At 39.7% G+C, this 26277-nt stretch overlaps 1 protein-coding gene across 1 annotated transcript in view; it reads left to right on the top strand.

Moving 5' to 3' along the window:
- The first annotated feature begins 2414 nt into the window (after positions 1–2414).
- The window catches only part of col28a1a (collagen, type XXVIII, alpha 1a), a 209970-nt gene continuing 186107 nt past the window's right edge, over positions 2415–26277 (top strand). Inside the window, exons 1-7 of the mRNA XM_048613944.1 lie at positions 2415–2506; positions 3003–3161; positions 6472–7022; positions 12548–12568; positions 12708–12767; positions 18688–18741; positions 22434–22478. Of these exons, the coding sequence (XP_048469901.1) occupies positions 3020–3161; positions 6472–7022; positions 12548–12568; positions 12708–12767; positions 18688–18741; positions 22434–22478 (873 nt within the window). The 5' untranslated portion in view covers positions 2415–2506; positions 3003–3019. The remainder of the gene's footprint in view (positions 2507–3002; positions 3162–6471; positions 7023–12547; positions 12569–12707; positions 12768–18687; positions 18742–22433; positions 22479–26277) is intronic.

Raw genomic sequence — 26277 nt, 5'->3', positions numbered from 1 at the left:
AGACGGAGGGAGAATGGGCAAACTCCACCCAGACCGTCAGCCAAGGCTGGAATCGAACCTGGGTCCCTGGTGCTGCAAGGCAGCAGTGCTACCACTGAGTTACTGTGTTGCCCCAAAATCTTGTCAACGTGGTTGTTCCTTGGCACCTTACGTGTTGCACATGCTATTTTTCAGTTATCAGCCCAAGCCTGGATGTCATCGATGCATGTGGGCACAGACTGCCTCATTATCTGAAGAATTGCAAATGATTCTTGAACATTACACAATTATCAATGGATATCTCTGTTACAATGGGAGGTCATTGATAAAGCATTTGAAGATGATTGGTCCTAATTTGCTTCACTGACAAAATATCTGCAGTGATCTTCTGGGCTAGTAATGATTGACCATCTTACTTTCTTTTAGATTTGCCTCTAACCAGTGAAGAGATCTCCCCAATTCTCCAGTTTTTTTTCTGGGGCTCCTTGGTCATATATTGTCTTGATGTCAAGGATGATTATACTCACCTCAGCTCTGGAATTCAGCTGTTTTGTCAATGATTGGACCAAGGGTGGAATGAGGTTAGGAGCTGACTTGTTGTGTTAGATCAGAAACTTCAGCATATCATAGCATTATCATAGTTGACGACTGAGAGTAAACTGATAGGGCAGGGTTGGATTTGTGCTGCTTTTTTTTGTGTGTACAGGTTTACCTGACCAATATTCCCCATCATCAGGTGGATGCCAAAATTGTAGCTCTCATAGAGTCAAAGAGATGTACAGCACAGAAACAGACCCTTCAGTCCAACACACCCATGCCAATCACATATTCTAAATTAATCCAGTCCTATTTGCCAACACTTGGCCCATATCCCTCTAAACCTTTTCTATTCACATACCCATCTAGATGCCTCTTAAATGTTGTAATTGTACCAGCCTCCACCACTTCCCCTGGCAATTCATTCCATATACACACCACCTCCTGTGTGAAAATGTTGCCCTTTAGGTCCCTTTTAAATCTTTTCCCTCTCACCTTAAACCTCAAGTTTTGGACTCCCCTACCCTGGGGGAAAAAAAACCTTGATTGTTCACCCTATCCATAGCCCTCCTGATTCCATAAATTTCTACAAGGTCACCGCTTAGCCTTCAATGCTCCAGGGAAAATAGCCACAGCCTATTCAGCCTCTCCCTTTAGCTCAAACCCTCCAACCCTGGCAACATCCTTGCATATCTTTTCTGAAACCTTTCAAATTTCACAACATATTTCCTATAACAGGGAGACCCAGAATTGAACACAGTATTCCAAAAGTGCCCTATCGAATGTGCTGTACAGCTGCAACATGATCTCCCAACACCTATACTCAATGCACTGACCATTAAAGTCAAGCATTCTTCACTACTCTGTCTACCTGTGACTTCACCTTCAAAGAACTATGAACCTGCATGCCAAGGTCTCTTTGTTCAGCAACACTCCCCAGGACATTACCATTAAGTGTATATGTCCTGCCCTGATTTGCCCTACCAAAATGCAGCACCTCACATTTATCTAGATTAAACTTCATCTGCCACTCCTGGGCATATGGGCCCATCTGATCAAGGTCCACTTGTGTTCTGAAGTAATCTTCTTCGCTGTCCACTATATAGCGATTTTGGTGTCACCTGCCAACTTATTGGAACATTATTTATGATTAATGATGCGATTCTTTTCTACAAAATAAAAATGCTCTTCAGGCTCATTGGAGGAGATTAGTAATTATGAAGTTAGTATTCTACTAAAAACTGTGTTAAATGGGAAAAATATATTTAGATAATGTTTGTTTTCATGACTCCTGATTACTCGAAGGCTTTACAGCCAAGAAAGTACTTTAAAAGTGTTATCACTTGCAATTTTTTTCCAAAGGTTCTTACAAGACCAACAGCACAGAAGGTATAATCAAACATAAAATGCTGGAGAAACTCAGGAGATCTGGCAGCATCTGTGGATAGAGAAACAATATGTGTCTCCTTCCGCAGATGCTGCCAGACCTCCTGAGTTTCTCCAACAATTTCTGTGTTTGCTTGCTCCTGAGCATGCTGTTGGCTTCAGTGAAGTATTGGCGGTGAACGGTAAACGCTGACAATGCGAAATCCGGCTTTTTCTAAACCACATCTTCACTTTAGAGAAAAAAGCAAAAGCATTTTAACAAATGCGTTCGATACCATAGTAGGTTCGTGTCAACAGAGCACTACAGCAAAACTATACTTTGAAATCGTGTTTCAATGTTTGCTTCATACGTACAACTAACCATAAATCTGCCACAGCAACTTCAATTCTAAATCCATGAACTGATGATGTGCGTGGTAACGTGTTAAAAGGCTTTCGAAATATTTCCCTCTCTCCACCTTGTGGTGGGGAGTAATATTCAGGACGAGTTTCAGTTTATGATGAACGCCCCAAGCGCCTCAGTATTCACTGCAGCCAGAGACTCTGGACTGGGGCTTTGACATTGAGCAAACCATCGCATTTTCACTCTGGGTTTTTAATCTGAGTAAGGTGGTGTTCATGTACACTTTTGATTTTGTTTTGGAAACATTATTGAAATAACATGTCGTGTAAATTCGTTTCACGTTTAACTTTCTTAGATTCAAAGCGGAACAAGAAGACAATTTGTAGCACAGTAGATATTTATTTCTGCACTTGTTTTTTTATACAGAAAGCAACCGATAGCTCTAATTGTGTTTTTTTCTCCGAATATGACAGACAATATGTTTGATTTAACAGGATCAGTGGCGTTTTTTTTTGTCTAGAGATGGTTTGAAGGTATTACTGGCTAATTAATATGACAACTGATTAAAGTGAGCTCCACGATACCTTGAGATGGACAAGTCGCTCAGCAATACAAATAGCGAAGCTTAAACGGTTTGATGAATATAGAGAACTTTTGCTGAGTTCTAAGGGACACGGCTAAAGTGCTGCGGATTGCAGTATGACTTAAGAAGTATTGACCCAACTGTGCTGGTGGTTTTCTATTTTCTCGGTGATAGGTGGCGGCGCTGAAAAGATGACAGCTGAAGTGGAGAGATTGATTGTTTTGCTTCTTGTATTTCTGACGCTGGTAACAACCGAAAGTCGCAGCCACAACGTTGGCAGGAAGAAAGGAAGAAAACACGGGGCACTTTTCCAACAACTGGACCAGGCTCCAAGTATGGCAACATCTGTCACATTCATCTTCGAGTGTTTGCCTATTGTCTTCATAACAAAACTTGTCAAATTATTACGGGTGTTCCGCTGCGAACAGCATCACAAGAAATTTCTTTTATTAGAATAACGCTCACATTTTTAAAATCCATCATTGACCTTTGGGTTTGTGGGAGACAGCAGCTAAATTATTTCTTATATACAAAGGAACATGATTTAAAGCGATTAGTTTTAGGATGCAAAATAGTCAAACAATAAATTCGCTGGATTTAAATTACGGATCAACTTGAATCTGTCAATAGTTACATATCTGTAACTTTAATAACTGTGAAGGTGTTTTTTTTCCCCCTTAAAACGGAGTTAGCCCGGAGCAGTTCAGACCAAATCTGCCCATTCATTAACGCAAAGGCTAAAAGGACTGCAGTGAAAGGGCAGGCTGGGTGAGAAGGGAATTTATTGCTGCCACTACATCATCTGCCTAAAATGACAACCTGAAATATCGGAATAATTTTAAAACACACACAATACCTAGAAACGTAGACAGGAATGATTTATTATCTGGATGTTATTAGTTCAATGTAATTCTACAGACGAATATTCAGTTTGGAAACTCATTTTGAAAAGGTTACAGGCTCACAGCTAATATATTAACTGATACAAAGGGCAGGGAGCTAGCAGTGAGTGATATAGATTGAATAGAAGAAATACTGTGGATATGCCCGTTTGTCAGGTTATATACCAGGCAGTTCAGCTTGTAGCTAGTCTGGCCTCTGTCCAGCACCGGATGCCTTTATAAATCGGTAATTTTATTTTTGGGATCACTCGGAGTGTAGATCTTAGCGCTCACCGACAGGAGCCTGTGCTTCTTTCCTCTGTTTTCTATTTTATTGAGGCCATTAGTTACTTCTATCAAAATGGTTGACAAAGTAATGTCATATCCCTGTTTCATAAAATCTTTTCCAGTCTATTGTAGTCCGACATATATAAATCTCAGTGGGCCTTGGGTCGCGGTTGGTGGGTGTTCTCCTGGTCTAGAAGACCACGCTTCAAGTGTCGCCTACCACAGAGGTGTGTCATAACATTTCCGAGTGAGGTAATTCAACATAATTACATAAACCTGTTTGGGACTGGATGGTTCAATGGATGTCACTATGTAAAAATATGAAAATAAAATACGCGGCCGCAGCTGTTTGTAGTTCAGCCAAAACTTGGGTTCAGGCTAATCCTCCATAGATCCTTTCTACTTTGAAATTTGTAATGAGATGGCTGTTCAGCAAACAGAAGGATGTTGGGATGTCAAGGACAGGAGCAATTAATGCTTGTGATTTAAATATGGTAACTATTCTGGAAATGTGATATTCTCAATGTTTTGGAATTACCGGGAAGTCTATAACGGACCTGATGTTGGCTTGTAATTGTCCAGACTGGAACCAGTCAGAATGGAACTGAAAACAAATGGTCACCAACCAAGCTGACTTGAGTTTGACCTCTGTACCAGTCCTCAGATTTTCATGAGGGTAGAGAAGGGAGCAGCCCCAGTATTCACCCAGTCCAATGAAGGATAAAACTGACAGGGTTGTAGACTCATGGTGAACAAAGGGCATCATTTCATTTTCATGGAGGCAGACAGACTTTAGCATGTTAGGTTTTACATCAGTTGCATAGAAGTGTAAATCATGGATTGGGTGCAGGAAGTGCATCCTTTAAAAGCTAAGTAAAATAGTTTTATTGTTCATCATCAGTGTTACATTGGTGTTCAGTAAGCTAAGTTGTTATAGTGCTATGACTGGAAAGTGTGATTAGATATTAAACAATGTGTTTGCCACATTGTTATTTATGCCAAATATCCAACATTCAAATTAAAGGTCAACATTGTAAATGTGGAAGAGTTTTCAGATGAGTTTAATTACTTTAAACTCATATATTCAAATAATCATCTAGTATGATAACCAAACGTAAAAAAAGTTTCATCTTTATTTATTGCTTTTGTGTATACAGTCTAGACATCTGTTCTGATCATACTTCTAAAGGCTTTTTTACTTTGGATATTTTATGCTCTCTTGACTGCAATCCAACTAAGTAATCATTTTACACCCATTCAGAATGGTTATGCAGCTGCTTAGAAGAGTGTTTATTCAGATTGTTATGGACTATTGAATAGCTTTCAACTATTATAATAGAGTTTAAAAGAATGAGTCTTATTAAAGAATGAATCTGATTTAAGATTCTGAGGAGCTTCACAGGATAAATATTGATGAGGTGTCTCAATTAGTGGGGGAATATTGAACGAGGGGACATTGTTACAGAATAAGAAATATTTATTTAAAACTGATATTCACAGGAATTTCTTGTGGCGGGTAGAAAATACCTGGAATTTTCCAGAAATTTGTAGAAGCTGAAGGTCTCTAAAGAGGAGGTAGATAGATTTTTGAATTATCAGGGAGTTAATGGCGATGTTGAGCTGGTAGGAAGAGGAGTTGAGGCCTAGAGCAGATTAGCTATGATTATGTTGAACAATGAGATCAGCTTGAGGGACTGAGTGACACACTTCTGCTTCTATTTCTTATGTTCTTATGTAATAGGCCATGTACACTCAGTTTAGAAAGTGAACAGTGAGTGAGGGTGTGAAGGTTATGGAGTGAAGGAGTGAACAGCTTGGGTGAGTAGGAGTGATCAGGAGATTCAATGGCATATAGGTGAACCATGGATGACCTTGCAATCACAAGGTCAAGGCTTTTTGGAAACTGAGATGGGTTTATTTTATTCATTCAGAAGATGTGGACATTGTTGGCTAAGCCAAACTTCATTGCTCATTCCTAATTTCCCAGAGGGCAGTTGAGAGTCAGCCAAATTGCTATGGGTCTGGAGTTACATGTAGGCCAGATCAGATAAGGATAACTGTTTCTTTCCCTGAAAGACATTAGTGAACCAGATGGGTTTTTCCCAACAATCAACAATGGTTTCATTGTCTTCATTGGGCTTTTAATTCAAGAATTTATTGAATTCAAATTCCGCCATCTAGCATTGCAGGATCTGAACCTAGGTCTTTGAGACATTATCTAGGTCTCTGGCTTTAGAGTGTTGTGATAATACCTCTGACCATCACCTCCCTATAATGTTCCAAAACTGGACTCAGCTGCAGGCCATTTAAAGTATGGACCCCGAGAAATTTGTGTCTGCTGACAGTCTTGGAAGGCAATGCTGGAATTGGTCCCACTAGACACATTTAAAACTGTAAAGCTTTTAATTTTGATAATCAAATGAACGGATGAATGGTGACATGCATTCATACGAGTGTTTTCTTATTGTTATTAGATCCCAACTGTAACATAGAAGTTGCTTTCATCTTGGACAGTTCTGAAAGTGCCAAAAACTTTTTGTTTGATAAAGAGAAACAATTTGTAATTGAATTCACCGAGAAAGCTTTACAGTCTGAGCAGACAGATAAACAAGATCTCAACTGGAGAATGGCTTTTCTACGGTATAGCAGCTCTGTCAAAATGGATCACACTTTCCGGGACTGGCAAGGGTTTAAAATGTTCAAGAATCGTGTACAATCTATTAATTACATAGGCCATGGCACATATACTTCCTATGCTATAGGAAATGCTACTCAGCTCTTCCAGACTGAGGCAAAGCAGAACAGTGTGAAGATAGCCATTTTAATGACTGATGGGGTGAATCATCCCCGCAATCCAAACCTTCGAGATGTTGCAGCTTATGCTAGGGAATATGGCATTTTCCTGTTTGCTATTGGACCTCCAGACATTACTGCAGAACTGTCAGCTGTAGCAAGCACTCCATCATCACAATTTGTCCACAGCATAACCGATTCCAATCTCACAAACAATACTCTCCATGAAGTGGTAAGTAGGACACTGAACAGACTTGCTTATGATTTACACTGCAAATAACTTTCATTTGGAACTGTGCTGTAAAAACTTATTGCATGAATCACAAAAGTAATGTCTTATTAGATGTACTATCCAAACAGTACTGCTTGAGGAATCTGATGGGTTTAATGATAGCATTTATGCAGTATTTGATTTCCTCCCCATACCATAACTACATTTAATAAAATCATAAATGTTTACAGCAGAGGTATGCCACCTTGCAGTAAGCCTGTGTTGACAACATGCTAGAGCAATGGAAGACTCATTTCTTGCCCGTTCTTTGCTCACAGCCTTGTATCTATTTCAAGTGTTCATGCCACAGCGGCCTCTATCTCAACTATTCCCAATGGAAAGCCATTATGCTCTAACAAGCTGTCATATATAAACTTTCCTCTAACTTCATTTCCCATTCTTTCAATAACAATTTTAAAGTACTGACTTTTTATTATTGTGTGCCCAGCCAGAAGAAGAAATATTTCCTATTCATTCCTTCAAAGACTGCCAAAGTTTAAGAGACTCGACTATATCTCAGCTTAACTTTATCTAATAATGGAAATAATCCCAAATCTCTCTTCACAATTAAAACTTTCAATTCAGGGCATCATCCTGGTAAATCTGTACCATATGTTCCCTGTGACATCAGTGTCCTTTCTATAAATGGACACTTTAAATTAGACAGAATATTGTGGTTTGGTTGGCTCACTGAGCTGGTTCGTTGTTCCGCAGACGTTTCATTACCCTGCTGGGTAACATCACCAGCGCAGCCTCCGATGAAGCACCGTTGTGTTTTCCCGCCTGTTATTGAAACTCTGGAGTCTGTTGAGCTGGATTACTTCACTTCCGGTTTTCCTTCGCAGTGGAGTATGTATGGGGTCGAGCTCTATGTGCTTGTTGATGGCTTTCTTTGTGGAGTACCAATAAACACATACAGCTCGACCCCATATACACTCCACTCGAAGCCAACCAACCACAACATCCATAACCCGAGTTACAAATCTACTCTAAAACCTTATAGACAGAATATTCTCACTGTGACCTAACCAATAGTTGGTATAAATTTATTATTACATTTTTAAATATTGTTCTCTGTGATCCTTTTCATAAGACCTAAAATGTTATTGCAATTTTTATGACTTTGCTAATCTGCATGATCAATAAATATTGATACTACATGGACTGTACATAGTATAGCAGGCAGACCTTGGCAAGACAGGATATGTGATGTTCCTTTTGAATTTAATAGTAGGACTTTGTTCAGATAGGTTTGTTTTCCGTCTAGCCAAATTGAAAGTCTGATGGACTGTGAGAAAGGGAAATCAGCCATAGAAGGCTGCAGTCAGGGAGTCTTGGATACAGGTTCCTGCAAGTGGTGATGTGGGTAACTGGATTAAGAAGTGAAATTTTGAGGCTCAGCAGGGCGGGTGAAAAGAAAGAATAAAATGGCATCAGGTGTGGATGCATCAAGTTGTGGTCACATTCCCTGTTAATTCCCAAGCCTGATCCTAGCCTGTCTGTTTCGGGATCAACATCAAGATCTATGGGCCAGTATTCATGGAGAAGGTGAGAAGGTCAAATCATAAGATTTGCTAACCGAGCAGACATCATCTTTAAAAGGAACAGTGCCCTTGTCAGGGAGGCAGGAGCAGATGGAGTTGTATAAGTTGCCTCATGAGGCAGGATCAAGTTGACAGTGAAGCTGGATGTATAGCTGGACCAGCAGGCTAGGTACACACCTCCATTTGTTGGGGCACCAATATAATGATTCACTTTTCAATCCCTTTTCCTCTCCCCAATCTACCCAGAAGTGGGAGGGGACTTTTTAACCACCCCAATGGCTACCGAAGATTTTATTTACTTTAGAAGTACTCATGCATTTAAATTGCTTCAGATTATTACACCAGTGATCCCAATCATTGCAATTAGTTTGTGTGCAGCAATTTCCAACAAGCACCCACGTGATGAAAACCAAATAATCTGTTTTAGTGATGTCGATTGAGGGTTAAGTACTAGCCAGGACAGCAATGTTCTGAGGAAGGGTCACCGGTCCCGAAACGTTAACTCTGTTTTTTCCTTCACAGATGCTGCCAGACCTGCTGAGCTTTTCCAGCAACGTTGTCTTTGTTCCTGATTTATGGCATGTGCAGCTCTTTGGGTTTTTCAGGGTATCTCCCCTGCTCTTTCCCAAAGTAAAAAAGATCTATATCCATCTAAGAGGGCAGATAGGGTGTCATCTTAATGTCTCATCCAAAAGATGGCATTTTTATTAGTGCAACACTCTTTCAGAAATGCACTGCAATGTCATGCTAGATTTTTGTGCCTATATCTCTTGCATGGAAACTGAACCCATAACTTCTGATTAATAGATGACAGCCATGGCTACCAATCTTCAATTTGTTAAACCTCTGAGTCCTGTATACCCCTGGAAAAACGCAACAAGGCCATAAGTATCTATTAAAAGGAAAGACAGATTAACATTTTTGATTGCACACAATTGATCACAACAATGTGCCTCAGAACTGAACCCTGTGCTTGACATTCTGCCGCAGGCTTCCTGTCTCACAAACATCGCTCCCTCGACATCATCTACACAGCGACAAAAACCCAGAAATTGGTTGAAAACATCCATGCTATACTTCACTTACTACTCCATGATGACAAGTTTAATATATCCACATGCCTGCTTCTCATTTCAGCATATCATATGGAGCAATCTTTTGGAGCAAGATCTATCAACAGACATCTTTTGCGTCAAGTAATAAGCAATAAGGGAAGTCACGAGCAAATTCCTGTGACCTATTATACGAAAGAGGTCCCTTGTAAACTATGGTCAGGTCAAATAGCAGCTCGCATTCAGTCAATCTCTACCACTGGCGGTTCAATACAAATCCTTATACATTTCCGGAGAGATACTAACAATGTTACTCATTCCTGAGAAGTGTCTACCTTAAACTCAGCAAATGAATCAGAAATCACACGACACCAGATTGTAGTCCAACCGGTTTATTTGGAATCGCAAGCTTTCGAAGCGTAGCCCCTTCGACAGGTGAAAGCTTTGCGATTTCAAATAAGCCTGTCGGACTATAACCCGGTATCGTGTGAATTCTGATTTGGTCCAACCCGGTCCAACACCAGCACCTCCACATCATGGTCAGCAAATAAGAACACTATTGCTTGGTTTCAAGGATTTCCATTTGCTACATAAACAAAAATAAATCAGATAGGATCTGTTTATCACAATTAAAAAGAGAAAGCAGTGAAGAATTCTTTGAAACAGGGGAAAAAACAGAAGGAGAGAAAGGCTTTAACTGCAGACAAACTACAGGCAGCAGATTTGTTTCCCCCCCCATCCCCCTTTTCATTCATATGCATTATCTTCAATTTCTGAGCTTTTTAAATTTAACTTTTAACTTCCTGCTTTCCTTTCAGAGCTGGACTAATGTGGCAATTGCATACCTATAGCACGTTACTATTTCCTGCAGTGTTAATTTTAGCTGCTTTTTTCACAGATGTAGTCTTTGCCTGCACTTATGTGGCATGTTATTTCTTTGCCCAAGCCTAATTGTTGTTCAGATTTTGCTGCATGCGCTAATGGAACTTTTATATCCACAGAGACAGGTGTTTGAAAAATAGAATTTGAACACACTTTTATACACAATTAATTAAAATGGTACACATTATAAACATGCATCTTCATGCTCAACAACCATACTTTCAGTCTGATCTTAGTTATAGGAGCATCAGCAAATCCCAGTTGGCACCATCCATCTACATGCTATAAGATTCAATTGATAAATGATTGACAATTTATTTTATTTTGTCTCTCTTTAGATAAAATTTAGAGATACATACAAATATGTACAACTGAAATTTCAAAGTTAGTTAGATCAAAGATCTTCACACTCTGCAGATTCCATCATAAGACAGTGCTTTTCTAGGACTCTAACAATTCATTTTGGTAAAACACTCTGACTTCATCCACCCACTTAATGTCAGAGGAATTTCCTGTCTCTTCAGCATTTGTTTCAAATTGGAAAGGTCACTCCATAATCTGTGTTCACTCAAACTTTCCATTATGTACATTATCCCACAGGGAACAATTATCTATATAACATTCAACGGACTTGCTAACTTGTTTTATAGAATATCATTTAAAATGTTTGACAACTAGAATCCCATAATGACTGCTTTCACTGGAACTGGTGATTCAGCAGCTAGAGTACTTTTAACAAGCTTCTTTGTTTTCTTAGATTGTTGAGAATTTCCCATATTTGCCCATCAGAAATGAATCCAGCTGCACTTGAACACCCTTCTCATTAGGATGCTGCAATACTATTGAATTACCTCAGTAACATTTCTTTGTATTTTCTTTTTTCATTCTTTCATGGGATGTGAGTGCTAGCATTTGTTGCCCATACCTAATTCTCGAAAGAACATTAATAAAGCAAATGGGTCTTTATGACCATCAATGACAGTTTCACAGCCACGCTTACTGAGGCTAGCTTTCAATTTCAGATTGATTTTCCTTTTCTAGTGACCATGGTGGATTTTAAACAACATCACAAGCATATTAGCTTGGGTTTCTAGATAATACTCTAGTGATATCACCACTAGTTCACCATCGTCTCTTTATGGTACAGATTCTGGCAACAGTTCATCCAACATAATCAGGAAACCAACACAGGAAAATATGTTCTGGGGGTTTGGGGGCAGGGTGTAATGTTGAGCGGAGGTCTAATGCAGTGGGTGAAAGCTCCAATCTGACCTTTTGGAGGAAAATCAGTCCTTTTTGTATTTACAGTAAGTTTTGTTAAGTGTCATTTTAGTGTTTAAAATCCGTAGTTACATTTGGAGACCAGTATAGCGTAAGACCTTTGCTTTTTGTGTAAACTGTATTAATTAACAACGAAAATTAATACTTTACCTAAAAAATTTTTTTTACCTCTTGTAACTTAAATTTTAGTTTCATTACAATGTACTTCAGCAGATACAAAAACATTTAATTTTATCTCTATCATTTACTGTCGATTAACTTATAGTAACCCTCAGTATTCCCAACACAAAGTACTCAGCATGAATGATTTTTGAATGATATTGTGAATAAAATAAACAGGTTGGTCTGTCTGCGCAGCTATGATGCTCAGTTCTCAGTGTACCAGTAACTTTGACGAAATTCAATACCTTAAAATCAGTAGGTGCTGTATACCTCACTTTTCTTCAGAAGTGTCATTGCATTGGCAAAGATTTTGCCTGTGTGCCCTTATGAAGTTATAGCTACTGAAGCACAAATTATCTTGCCCAAATATTAGCAAATGTGTGTTATGCCTGATATAATTTAAGGACTTATATATTCATAATTTGCAGAATATTAAAGTTAATCTAACTTTATCATCCAGATATTATCAATAATTGAATTACCTGACATTATATATTTTGGCAAATTATATACATTGTCTACAGTAGCCAATTAAATTTTTCTTTTTGTCTCCCTTCTTGTTTAGCTCAAAGTTGCCAATCAATCAGTAAGTCCCTTATTAGTTTTATGATTCCATTATTTATTGAATGTTGCCTTGAGTATTAATTAATTTCTCAAATGTGAACTTTGAAACTTTAAGACTGTAAAATACTATAGACACATGTTTTGTTTTTATTTCTGTATAGTGCCCTAAACCGAAGCCATGTAGTTGTGAAAAGGGGCAGAAAGGAGAGTCTGGAGCTCCTGTGAGTATTGGTCAAACTCTCTGCTGCTATCTATATTAGCTTTGTGTTGTACCAGGTGTAACGCTTAGTTGAACAGATGCCATTTGCTGTAGAATTATTACTGGTTAATTCTTATTCTGCCCAGCACCTAATGCAGATGCTAGTGTCCAATAGATTCTCCAGTTCGGCATTTCTCTAAATGAAACCTCAGCTGCTCTTCATTGTATACGATTGTATCCACCAAAAGTTCCCAAAATGATGGTATGAGAACAATTTAGCTGTAGTGTCAAAAAGTACCTAAACCTTGTGGTGAAATACAGAAAATCGGTGGAATTTTCACACTAAGCAGAGAAGGATTTTCAAAGAAAGAAATAAAAGAACTTAGATAAAATAAAGATGGAGTCGCCCTTTTTTTAACATATTGATCTGAATGTAGCTGGTTAACTCCACAGTGACATCCCTATCTGATATTGAAAAGCAATAAAACCAATCCAGAGAGATATGAGATTGGGTTTAGAAAGAATCAGTCTTCTTAAGACTCCATTGCTGTCCATACCAACACCTTTCATTATGGGACTGAAGTGTTTGTTAGCATTAATGTTATGTTTCTAGTTTTTGAAGGGTCTTCTTTGAAAACCATCTGCCGTTCTGACCGAAGGCGCAGAATAAATCCTCCCGCCAATCTTTCAGAGAAACTGGGGACAATTGATAAATGTGGCCTTCCCCTCAGCATCCAAACTCCAGATTAAATAATAACTGAATTGCATAGACCATATCCAGAATAAATTTCCATGCACTCTGGCTCAGTAATATCTTTGACTTAATTCCCAGTGCCAATATTAACCCCTTGGAGTAAAATGTTCTGCCAAAAAATATTAAGTAAAGGAAACGAATGAAGAGAAATCTGCTTATTTGATCTGTGGTTACATCTCCAGGGAGGATGTGTGAAATCTGTTTCATATATCTGCTAATATTCAGGGTTAAATTAACATGTACAAAGGAAAAGCAGGATCACTTACAGATGTTTTTTATTCACTATGAAAATAACTTCTGCGTTTAAAGACAACTTATTATTTAAAAGGTGTTGTTGGGGAAATCTTCCCAGAGAGTAGACTTTAGACAGTAGACCAACAGAATGTACTGGCCAACCAACAACAGTACCTTTGTGAGGTCTGTTCAATTCAAAAACTGGAGATAATTAGAATGGGCTACCATTGGAAAATGATCACCAAGGGCTGCCCACTGACTCTGGGTCACCCCTTAAAATTGAGTGTTGGAATTACAGTGTCTACATCTGGTTTTGTGGAGCATAGAGGAGTGGTCCTGCACCCACTAAACGCACAACAAAAAGCTTTCCTTAACTCTCGAGTCATCCTCATGCTGCATGCCAGCTGACTTCAACGTTCCATTGACTTTTGGGTCTTCATTGCAGAGGAAGTCAACAAAATGATGAAAGTTGCAGTCACAAAGCATTGGGGCAGTAATTTCTTGCATTCTATTTTCAGGTTACTACACCCCAATAATGCTGGGTGTAAATATTCAGCCCAAAGCTTCAATTTCAGAATCTACACATTGGGCCTTATTTTACACCCTCTCTAGTTGTGGATTTGGAGTTGAGAGGACATTTCATGACATAGGGTGTATGACAGACAAGCCTCTGTGGGTTGATTTTCAACTCCCAAGGAGGGTGCCTCATTCAAAGGCATTAAGTACTTGATTGAAGAATCTGGCATCAAATAAAGGAGGGATCATTCTCAGCTATTCCCTTTTGCTAACTGCTGATGCTCCTACAGTCACCTTCCCTGTAATGCTATTCTCCATGAAAACCCTCCTACTATCTTTTACCTCTGTGCAAGAACACTCTGTGATCCTGGGCCTTCAATGGATGTATTTATCACTCCAGCCACCATCTCCCTAGTAGCACTGTTGAGAAGAAGAGCTGCTGGCTCTGATTGGCTGTCAGCCTTGGTGGGGAGGACATTCTGCTAGGATCCTGATCCCATGAAAGGCCAATAATGGATAATCAGTCATCTAATTGGAGTATAGTAAAGTGGCTTTTTCCAGGAAGAGTCAACATGAATCTCACATTGGCTGTCCCAGCTGGATATTAAGTGAGACCTCTACCCTTCCATGAAATTTCCCCCAGTAATAATCTTCTCAACTGTTAGCACAGTGTGTGAATTCGCACTTGCAATCTCATCCATATGTATTGATCTATCATTGTTTTTTGGTTTGTATTTTCCAAAATTATTTAAGATAAGACTCAATTTATTTTGTTCCTACTTCCTGCACTCCTACTATGCACTAACATCAGCTGTGAGGATAAGCCAGTGACTTGCTTCCACACTGCTATTCATAACATCTTCCCATGGAGAACATGGTGATGTAATGGAAGGGTTAACAGTGAGCCAGACAAGGCACAATGTCAATGTTCCTTGTACAGCTGATGGAAAGGTTAGTACTAAGTGGTAGAATGGCTTTACAGCTTCCCATAACACAACCAACTAGGGAAATGGGTAGGGAAACAGATGTGAATTACTTGTTTATTGTCAACTCACAATATGCTGATGGAGCAGTGTCCTCACTGGCTGTTTTGGGTTTGGCACAGTTCCTTTGAAGCAAAGGTTTGATAATCTTGGAACAGTGTGATGCTACCATATTTCTGTGAGATGCGACATTGCAAAAATATCACAACTGAAAATATTTCTCATCTTTACTTTCCAAATGCGACTGTGTTCAAAAGGTAGTCTCACACTTACAGCCACAGTAGAAAGGAAGACTTGCATTTACATTGCATGTTTCACAACCACCAGATGTGTCAGAGTGTTTTACAGCTATTGCAATGCTTTTGAAAGATGTTGGCATCTAAAAATGTGGGAAGTAATTTGTGCTCAGCTAACTGCTACAAATAACAAAGTGATAATGACCAGATAGCTTGTTTCTGTGTTACCAAGTGAGGAATAAATATGAGCCAAGACACTGAGATCAATGTCCCACTCTCTTTGAAATATCTCGTTGGGATCTTTTACATTGAAAGGTCTAGTAGGGTCTCAGTTTGGCATACCATCCAAAACACAGCACCTCCACAGTAGTCCCTCAATATTGCATTAGATCATTGATCTGTGCACTCTTGGACTTGAACTCATAACCTTCTGGTGAATACATGCTACCAACTGACTCATACACAACAACCTAATCACTTGGATCTGAAAGCACAAGACAGTAGTAGAAAGGAGGAAGGGCTAGGCCAAGAAATTACAGGGAAATCAGTCTAACCTCTGTAATGAGGAATTATTAGGATGAATTCTGAGGGACAGAATATATCTGCATTTAGAGATACGTGGATTAATCGGGAATAGTCATTGTGGATTTGTTAAGGGAAGGTCATATGCAACAAATTTGATGTTTTTTTTATTTAATTCTCAACAGTTGCTGACTGATTTAACCTGGTAGGAAAGCCATAGTAGTTTCTCTTCTTATGTCCCAATTAAAATACCTTCCAATTCCTTTGGAGATAATAGAACAGCAAATTGAATAAATTCATGAGACTCCTACTGGCTTTTGATCCTTGTTCACATTCACCTGGAGAACCTATAGATAATGGAAAATGGCTGACTTCTCAATAGGCACATACCTGCGAGAGAAGTTAGCACTAAAATCAACTGCAAAATTTTAAATTTCAAATCATTTTTTTTGTTTCTAACATGACATGATATTTCTTTCTGGCACTGAATGTAAACCCTTCTGCCTGCACTGCTAACATCAGGGATCTGCGGATACGGACATCTAGTTCCAAATCTTCCATTGGTAAGGAAATCATCATTGCAGTTTAGACAAGAGTTACACATCAGGACCATGCAGAAATCCTGATGCAGCTGACTCCACATGAATTTCCAGGAAGTTGAAATTTCCAATGAACAATTACCTAGCATTTGGAACCCTCTGGAAAAGTTCCCCACTCTGAGTTAGAGTCAGAGGTTTTGGATGGTTCCAATAGACTTAGCTTAGTAGCTACCCAGGAAAAGTTAATGAAATTAAAACCTACTCTAACTCCTGGGAAATTATGTAATAAATTGACACCCGGACTCACCACAGCCAACCCACTCCCCCCACCCCGCGCACATCCCTATCTTCTCCACTTCCCATCCCTGGACTGTGTCCCTCCTGACTCACCATGGATTCCCTGCCCTTCTCCTTCCCTCTTTATGGACACTTGACCTGACACCCTGACTTCACTCTAAGCATCCGATCACTGCCAGACCTGACCGCTACCGTCTCCCTTCATCTTGCTCACTCACCCAACTTGATTCTACCCCATTCCCTCCATCACAGATTCACCTTGACAGCTCTAACTCCCTCTGACCTGGCCTGACTCTCCCTTGACTTACCCAGAGCTCTCACCCACTAACCTGCCCCTCTGCTTCCTGCCACCCTACCCTCTTGCCACCTTATCCCTTTATTTCACCCTTACCCCTACAACTTTACCTCACCCATAACTCTCTTATCCAACTGTCCTACTATTATCCCCCAGAAATTATTAAATAATATTGAATATTAAAATAAATAAGAAAAACCAATTACAGTTATAACTATTAAATAACAGTGGCATTAAGTTTTAAAATACATTTAATAAATATTACACATAATTAATTAATAAAAATAGTAATAACTGCCTCAAAGGGACTGAAGAAAAAAATGAAAAAATACAAAATACCTAAAGATGTTTTGTGACCATTACCTTTCCGTGTTAGTCTCTACAGTGTTGGCTGCTGGCTTTAAAGGGTATCCCTAGGTCCTATTGTGTCATGAGTTGGGGGTGGGTGGGCTGTGCTGGTTTCACATCCATGTACTATGTCAGTGATTAAATGGCTGTTTGCAGTGGAGGCTTCCAAGAGGAGCCCGACTCAGAAATCTGGATGCAAAAACCCCAAAAAAATGGAAATAGTCATTTTTGGCATGATTACAGTCAAACATTCTGTCAACAGTAATTGAAATTTCTGGGCCATAATGTTCAGGGATGGTTATATTACGTTCAGTTGGAGCATAGTTCAGGAAAATGCTTCATCCCATACAAAATCAGCTGAAACCAAATCTTGTAGACTAAATTATAAAACCTTTGCACATTTATAACAAGCACGCAATGGCAATGGACAAGAAAGCACTCACCACAGTATTACATGATAAAAAAGATCACAACATATTGAGTTTAACAATTTGATGATGGAGATAATATTTGATAGGGAAAGGGAGAAATGTGTTAAAATACTTAATTTATTAAAAGATCCTTGATGTCCTTAAGCATTAAGTAGGTTCTTTGTAAAAACCACAGTGGATGTAACTTGTCAGCATTGAATTTACTAACTGTGCTAAATTTACAAGGATCAGATCTTCTGCCTATTGTATTTGAATTCATTGGAATTTCAACTAGAATATAATTTGATATGAATTTTCTAGGATATTATGATCAATAAATCAGAAGGCCACAACACTGGCTTGGGTAAAGACAACCCTTTAGCCTTTTTGACTTTATTCTTCCAGGATAATAGCTCAAATTTCTTGCCATGACAGCATCAAGTTGTTTGTTTCAATCAATCCAATGATTCACTCACCAATCTGGACAGATCATTGCAGATATCGATCCGTACAAAGGGATACTTCTTGACATTAGTCTTAGATGTTTCCTTCACAACCATGAACATGTATTATCTCACCTAGCTGCCCTAAAGTGTGTCAAGTAAATTTGTGAAGCCCTGGTCAAGTGCCACTTTGTTAAAATATGTCTCAAACCCATGCGAATGCATACATATTTTAGTTCATTATACTTATTCCTGAGAATTATAATTTATTCACTCAAGAGAAATTTGTTACACACCCTATTTGAAATACTATAAGTTAGTTTTTGTTTAGTAAGTATTCTTCTAACATATCGATATTAATGTAGGGGAGAAAAGGAGATCGAGGTAAAGATGGAAGCCCTGGTGCAAAAGGTGTACAGGTACTGAAAAAATATTATCATATTTTAAGTAGTCATTTAGTAACATAGAACTTGAGTATTGCCGAAAAAGAGCACATTTTGTCGAAACTTTTCATCTTGTGTTCATTGGGACGAGTCACACACATTCGAGTGGAAAACCAAAACTACCAATTGGTCGGGAAGTATAGTCTGATTGGTCGAGTTGTTGCCATGGAGGATGCACTCATGAATGCTGCTTGATATTTAACAGCCGGACTTTGTTAAATTTTAAGCCAGGGAGATTAAATTTCTATTCTTGTGAAATTTCTGAATGAACGCATTACAAAAAGAAAATGTGCCTTTTTCAACAACAACATATTTTTATATTTCATTTTCAATTTAAGAGTAAAGTGAGACTAAAAATGAACACTTTGTGGATATTGCATTCCAGCAGCCTAGGCTAATGTTCTGGTGGAATTTACATTCAGTTAATCATTCTGGAATTGAAAACTAGTCTCAGTGACCATTGAGCTATCATGAATTAACGTTCTTAAGGGAAGAAAATCTGCCATCCTCAACTCGTCTGGCTTATGTGTACATTCAGACCAACAGCAATGTGGGTGACTTTCAACTGCTTTCTGGAATTGCCTAGCAACTCATTCCATTTAAGGGCAGTTAAGACTGGGCAACAAACAATGCCCTTGTGAGCAACACCCACTGAATATCAAAGAATTTTTAAAAATCTATGTCTAAAGTCTGGATATTTATGGAGTCAAAAATGCAGCATATAAAAATGGTAATACTTTTTAATGGAAAGGAAACTATTGATAGTTTTTTTCAAATTAAAGGGATATGAATACTTCATAAGAAGTACATTTCCTTTTATAGTTTAACTTTTGAGGAAGATGAGACAATCATTCCATTTAGGAAGAAATATCTCTGGGGCATGTTACATTTTAGAGCTCCTATTTGAATATTTGTTCGCATTTCAGCTTCCTGGATCATTGACTCCACTCAATAAGACTGTACCTTTATTTGGTCAATGTTGTAGTAACTTATAATGAACCCAAAGAGTGATAAAGAACTACCAAAAAACCTTCATTACCATAGTTCAGATTTGCTTGTTATACTCATTTTAACAGTTATAGGACAAGCTCTCCATATGACCATAACTTTAACTATGAACTGTTGCACAAGTAACAGGTAGAAATTTGACCTTAGCCCTGATTTCAATAGTTGATAAATATTTGGCACAACAGGATTGGATGACAATCACAATATTCTCAAAGTGAGATAACAAGGTGTAGAGCTGGATGAACACAGGAGGCCAAGCAGCATCAGAGGAGCAGGAAGGCTGATGTTTCGGGCCTAGACCCTTCTTCAGAAAATGGAAGTGGTTGGTTTGTGTGGGAGGTATTTAGATGCTCTTTCTGGCCTCACAGGAATAATTTTCAAAAGTTAAAGAAGAAACTTGTATTAATGTTAATATGGCTTATGTAGTCACCAAACTCTGAGTAATGTGAATCCATACTCAGAAGAATATAAGTAGTCTTGCATTTTGTTACTTCATTTCAAAAGTGAATATGTTCCAGACAGGGAATGGAAAATAGACTGAACGTTTACCATGTAGCTGCCTAAAATTATTAGTGAAGGAAACAGTAGGAGGTATTTGAGATGTTAGTATTTGATAATTTTCCAAGCTTTGGTATCAATCTCATGGCTCTGAAATTCCTGTACATTTCAGTACGCACTGAAGAATAGATTTGAATGCTGGAAACTATTTGCAAGATTTCCCTGACCCAGGGGCACTGAGCTGGAAAGCCAGGAAATAATAGGGACGCAAGTTGTGATGGTTGACTGATGTGGTCCCACTACCAGGAACTTTCCTTAGTGACATGGCCGACCAGCATTTACTGTCCATCCATAGTTGACCTTGAAAAGCTGGTTGTGAGCTTAAGGGTTATTTGGCTGAAGTAACTTCCTTACAGTTCCATGCCCCAATGCCTCCTCAGCCCCAGCTGCCCATCTAGAGAGCCTGTCTGCTGGTCTTTCTGATTTAAAACTTTTCCTTCCCCTCCCAAGGGCAGCAACTCCATGTTGATTTGCCCACTTACTCCCCTGATTTGCTTCAGCTGCTCTAATTGAACCAGCAGGGCTGCAGCGGTTTCAGGGCACAAACCTTCCAATTGAGCCAGCAGCATTTACTTCCTGCTGTATATTGGATTGGAGGCCTAGATTATTAATTGATCAATTAGGAGACTTTCTCTATTCAAATCTGTAATATTCACAACCCCAGACTGCATTGGATGCTGGGACATTGAGTAAATTTAAGGCGAGATTTTTAATTACTGATGAGTTGAAGGTTTTGGGCAGTGGGTAGGAAAGTGAAGTTGAGACCAAAATGAGATCAGCCATGACCATATCAGATGGTGAAATAGGCTTGAGGGGCTGAATTGCCTACTCGTGTTCCTAGTTCTTATGTTCTTAAAAGTGTTGATTCCATTGTTCTGTGTTGGCTCGGCAACACCATATTGTTCTGATATCTGGGTCCTGAAGCCTACAATAAAATCTGGCTCCATGGACTAAATGAAAACAATTGCTTCAAAGCCACCTTTCTGACACTATCAGTCTTCCCTGCTGATTCTCCCAGATGTCTAGAAGATCTGTGCCTTTTGGAGTGTTCAGAGTTTGGCTTGTCCATTGTCAAAGGAAAGTTGCAGCTGAGTGGCAGCCATTCAATCAGAGTTAGCCAGGTTCAGTAATGTTACAGAGCTGCTTCTGGAATCAGAGTTATATTATGTGTGGTGTAGGAGGAATGCAAAGGAAATTCAGGATGATCCCCTCATATTCCCAGGATTTCCCTTCCTTTGAGGAGGCTGCTGTTCTTTGCCATCAAGTTCTTTGGACACCTGTTCAAGATCAGAAATTTTAGGCAGGATGATACTGTAGATGGATGCATGCATGCTGTCATCAGGGTCAATTTTAATTTACAACAATTGCCATATTGAACTGTCTGCCTGTTGCACTCATCACCTGACTGTCCTGATCTGGAGAGATGTGTACAAGGTGGCTACATTCTTTTACACCAAGAGTAAAGTTAAAAAGTTTAATTGCCCCCATTTATTTATTATCTTTCTTTCTTTCCTTTCTGCTGTGGAGTGAAATCCAAGTTTAATGCATTTTCATATGGATAAAGAGGCCAGTAGCAGGCAAGAGCACAGCATACTGCTTTGTAGAACATATTGGTGTGCAACTGTAGGAGGAAGTCAATTAAGAATAATATTATTGTTGCATTGACAATCATTCAATCGCTCCTAGAAAGAATGTCTGAATGCCTTTCAGATAAGATGTTGCATAGAAGGCCAAGTCCTGGGAAATGGAATAGGTGACCATGTGGGCATAATGAATTGAAGGCCCACTGTCTGTGTTGTAATACTTCAGGAATTTCAAGAAAATGGAGACTGTGAGGACCACTAAATAATTACCTTTTCTTTCATCAGAATGATAGCCAGCCAGTGCTCTACATGATCCTTCTAGTCAATGAAGCTCTTTTGAAATCCATTTGAATTTAACTTGCTAGACTTGCCAATTGTTGAACTGTTCAGAACACGTTTTCTGTGTTAAAATAGTTGGTAAAATAATATTTTATAGTGAAATAAATGCCATTTCAATTCAAAACCAATTGGAATCTCTGAAAATATAGTGAATTATTATTTTTGGTCCTTCATTAATAGGGACAACGTGGATTAAAGGGCGAGCCTGGAATTTCAGGTGTAAAGGTGAGTATGTTTCTGATTTCTAGTACTTTCGAGTAAGTGCAACATTCATCAAGCATCCACCATGGTCAACATTCACTCCCTTCGCCACCAAGGTTCAGCTGCAGCAGTGTATACTATCTGCAAGATGCACTGCGGTAACTCACCCTGGCTCCCTCAACAAACCTTTAAAAACCTGTGACCTCTACCATCTAGAAGGACAAGGTCAACAGATACATGGGAACACCATCACCTGCAATGTTCCCTCTATACCACGTACCATTCTAACTTTGAAATATATGACCATTCCTTTGCTATTACTGGGTTAAATCCTGATTTCCACTTCTAAAAGTGCAATGTCAATAGTCCACATGGACTGCAGTGGTTCAAGAAGGCAGTTCACACCATTTTTTCTAAAGCAATTAGGGTTGGGCAATAAATCCTGTCCCAGCCAGCGACGCCCACATCCCATGATCAAGTAAAAGAAATGTTGATAGGCCTAGTTATGATGAAAATATTGTTCGATCTGAATATTTTTGGCTTTGTATCAATGGAATAAATATGAAGTCTGATACAAAGTTTCTCAAATTAGCTTTAAGTGATTTGAGTGGGCTCATTTCTATGAGACGTTCTTGCACTGTTTCAGCTTCATACTAGTATTCTATAAAAAATGTCTGAAAATCTTTTAACCTATGTTTTTGATCTTTTAAAATAAATGAAAAGCCATTTTCCACTCACTGTTCACTAACATTAAAATTAATCTGGATCCTCTTGATATTGGGTATGGAAAAGCAGACAGTAAAACACAGACCTGACCATCCTGAGCTCTCTGGAGCAGTTTAGGGTTGAGAGCTGCAGTACTAACCTATCATATTGCAATTGTTCGTGTTTTCTCATTTGTGTCTGATGAGTGTTTCCCAACCCAGTTATAATCGTTTAACTGCAGCCTATTTAATGGTTGATCAGCATTAGCTTTTCACGGTGGTACTTGATTCCATTTTATTCATGATATTTAAGACAGTTTTCCAGATTGACCAACTTACCTGAACCCTGGGACAACAAGGTGCAGGGCTGGATGAACACAGCAGGCCAAGCAGCATCATAGGAGCAGAGAGGCTGACGTTTTGGGCCTAGACCCTTCATCAGAAAAGGGGGAGGGGAAGGGGGTTCCGAAATAAATAGGGAGAGAGTGGGAGGTGGATAGAAGAGGGATAGAGGAGAGGATAGGTGGAGAGGAAACAAACAGGTTGAAGAGGCGGGGATGGAGCCAGTAAAGGTGAGTGTAGGTAGGGAGTTAGGAAGGGGATAGGTCAGTCCAGGGAGGACTGACAGGTCAAGGGGGCGGGATGAGGTTGGTCGGTAGGAGATGGAGGTGCGGCTTGAGGTGGGAGGAGGGGATAGGTGGGAGGAAGAACAGGTTAGGGAGGCAGGGACGAGCTGGACTGGTTTTGGGATGAGGTAGGGGGAGGGGAGATTTTGAAACTTGTGAAATCCACATTGATACCATTGGGCTGCAGGGTTCCCAAGCGGAATATGAGTTGCTGTTCCTGCAACCTTCGGATGGCATCGTTGTGGCACTGCAGGACGCCCAGGATGGACATGTCGTCTGAGGAATGGGAAGGGGAGTTGAAATGGTTCGCGACTGGGAGGTGCAGTTGTTTGTTGCGAACCGAGCGTAGGTGTTCTGCAAAGCGGTCCCCGAGCCTCTGCTTGGTTTCCCCGATGTAGAGGAAGCCACACCGGGTACAGCGGATGCAGTATACCACATTGGCAGATGTGCAGGTGAACATCTGCTTGATGTGGAAAGTCTTCTTGGGGCCTGGGATGGGGGTGAGGGAGGAGGTATGGGGGCAGGTGTAGCACTTCCTGCGGTTGCAGGGAAAAGTGCCGGGTGTGGTGGAGCTGGAGGGGAGTGTGGAGTGGACAAGGGAGTCACGGAGAAAGTTGTCCCTCCGGAAAGCAGATAAGGGTGGGGAGGGAAAGATGTCTTTGGTGGTGGGGTCGGATTGCAGATGGCGGAAGTGTCGGAGGATGATGCGTTGGATCCGGAGGTTGGTGGGGTGGTACGTGAGGACGAGGGGGATTCTTTTTTGGTTCTTATTGCGTGGACGGGGTGTGAGGGATGAGGTACGGGAGATATGGGAGACACGGTTGAGGGCGTTCTCGACCACCGAGGGGGGGAAGTTACGGTCCTTGAAAAACGAGGACAACTGAGATGTACGGGAGTGGAATGCCTCATCCTGGGAGCAGATGCGGCGGAGGCGAAGGAATTGGGAATAGGGGATAGCATTTTTGCAGGAAGGTGGGTGGGAGGAGGAGTATTCTAGGTAGCTGTGGGAGTCGGTGGGCTTGAAATGAATATCGGTTTCTAGGTGGTTGCCCGATATGGAGACAGAGAGGTCCAGGAAGGGGAGAGAGGTGTTAGAGATGGTCCAGGTAAACTTAAGGTTGGGGTGGAAGGTGTTGGTGAAGTGGATGAACTGTTCGAGCTCCTCGTGGGAGCACCTGAACCCTGGTGTTTTCCTGCTACTTTGCATCCATTAACAGATTTTGTTCACATTTCCTGTCCTAAGAACATAAGAAATAGGAGCAGGGGTAGGCCATATATCTCCTTGAGCCTAGTCAACCATTCAATAATACCATAGTTGAACTTCTACATCAATTTGACTTTCCCAACATCTCCATGTGTCCAAAACTATTGTTCTCAGTCTTGAATATACGCAGCAAGTGAACGTTCATAGCATTCTGGGGTAGAGAATTCCAAAGATTAACAACCCTCTGCTCCTCTTAGCCCTATACACCTGTGCCCTTTCCTTAATAATGCTTTCTTACTCTTCATTCTCAAAACGTATCTGTTCACGTTTCTACATCTTATTTACTCAGTCTTCTAAACTGTCCTCCTGAAGTTGATAATAGTTTAACTTATAACTAACTGCACATTGTACATTTGTGTCATCCACATTGTGATATCATAGCCCTTTTTTAAAAATCTCCTAACCCTGAATCCTAAAGGATTCTGCTGCATATATTCCTTCAGTCCAAACAGCCATTTTCCTTCAGAATGAATGTGATGAACTCTTTGCTTTGCATACAGAATGAATTTGATAATTTTAAAATTGTTGTGATTAAAGGCACATTTTTTAGAATTAATTCATTCAGCGAATTACACCACATTAATTTACCATGAATTACTGGAATCATATAATTTCACATTTTACCTACAACAGAAGTTCATTTTTATATGCAGCATATAAGCTGACCCTTTTTGGAAGCTTCAAAGTCAAAGTATACACATTGATCTATGACAACCAATTTTGTCACAACACAATAGTGCAGGAATCTTTGGGGATATCCTAAAGCCCCCAGAATGGGCAAGAGAGGGACTGTGGGATTAGGTGGTGTACGATGTGTATAAATATACACATTAAAAATATGTATCACTCAGACCCTTCATAGTATTCTACTCTGTTATTCATTATTACTGAAGGATACTGCAATCCAACCTTGTTTTCTCCTCGCTTCCTCCTGCAACTTGGCAATCTCTCCCTCACTCTGTGATCAACCCCAAAGACTTCTGATCCATAATAAAAACAGAAATTGCTGGAAAAGCTCAACAGGACTGGAGAGGAATCAGAGTTAACGATTTGGGTAACCCTTCCTCAGAACCTCTGATCCATGATGTCTTCCAAACTTATTAACAATCTCTTCCCAATCTACTATACACAATCTCTTCCTCCCAACTCATAAACTCTCCCTCTCTCCCTCCTCTTCTCTCCTTGGCTGAAGCTGAATGACATTGGCCTACTTATCTGATAGATGGTAG

Source organism: Rhincodon typus, chromosome 2, assembly GCF_021869965.1.
Source record: "Rhincodon typus isolate 14 chromosome 2, sRhiTyp1.1, whole genome shotgun sequence".
Lineage (NCBI taxonomy): Eukaryota > Metazoa > Chordata > Chondrichthyes > Orectolobiformes > Rhincodontidae > Rhincodon > Rhincodon typus.
The sequence above is the reverse complement of the archived record's forward strand: the minus strand, read 5'-3'. Positions and strand labels throughout refer to the sequence as shown.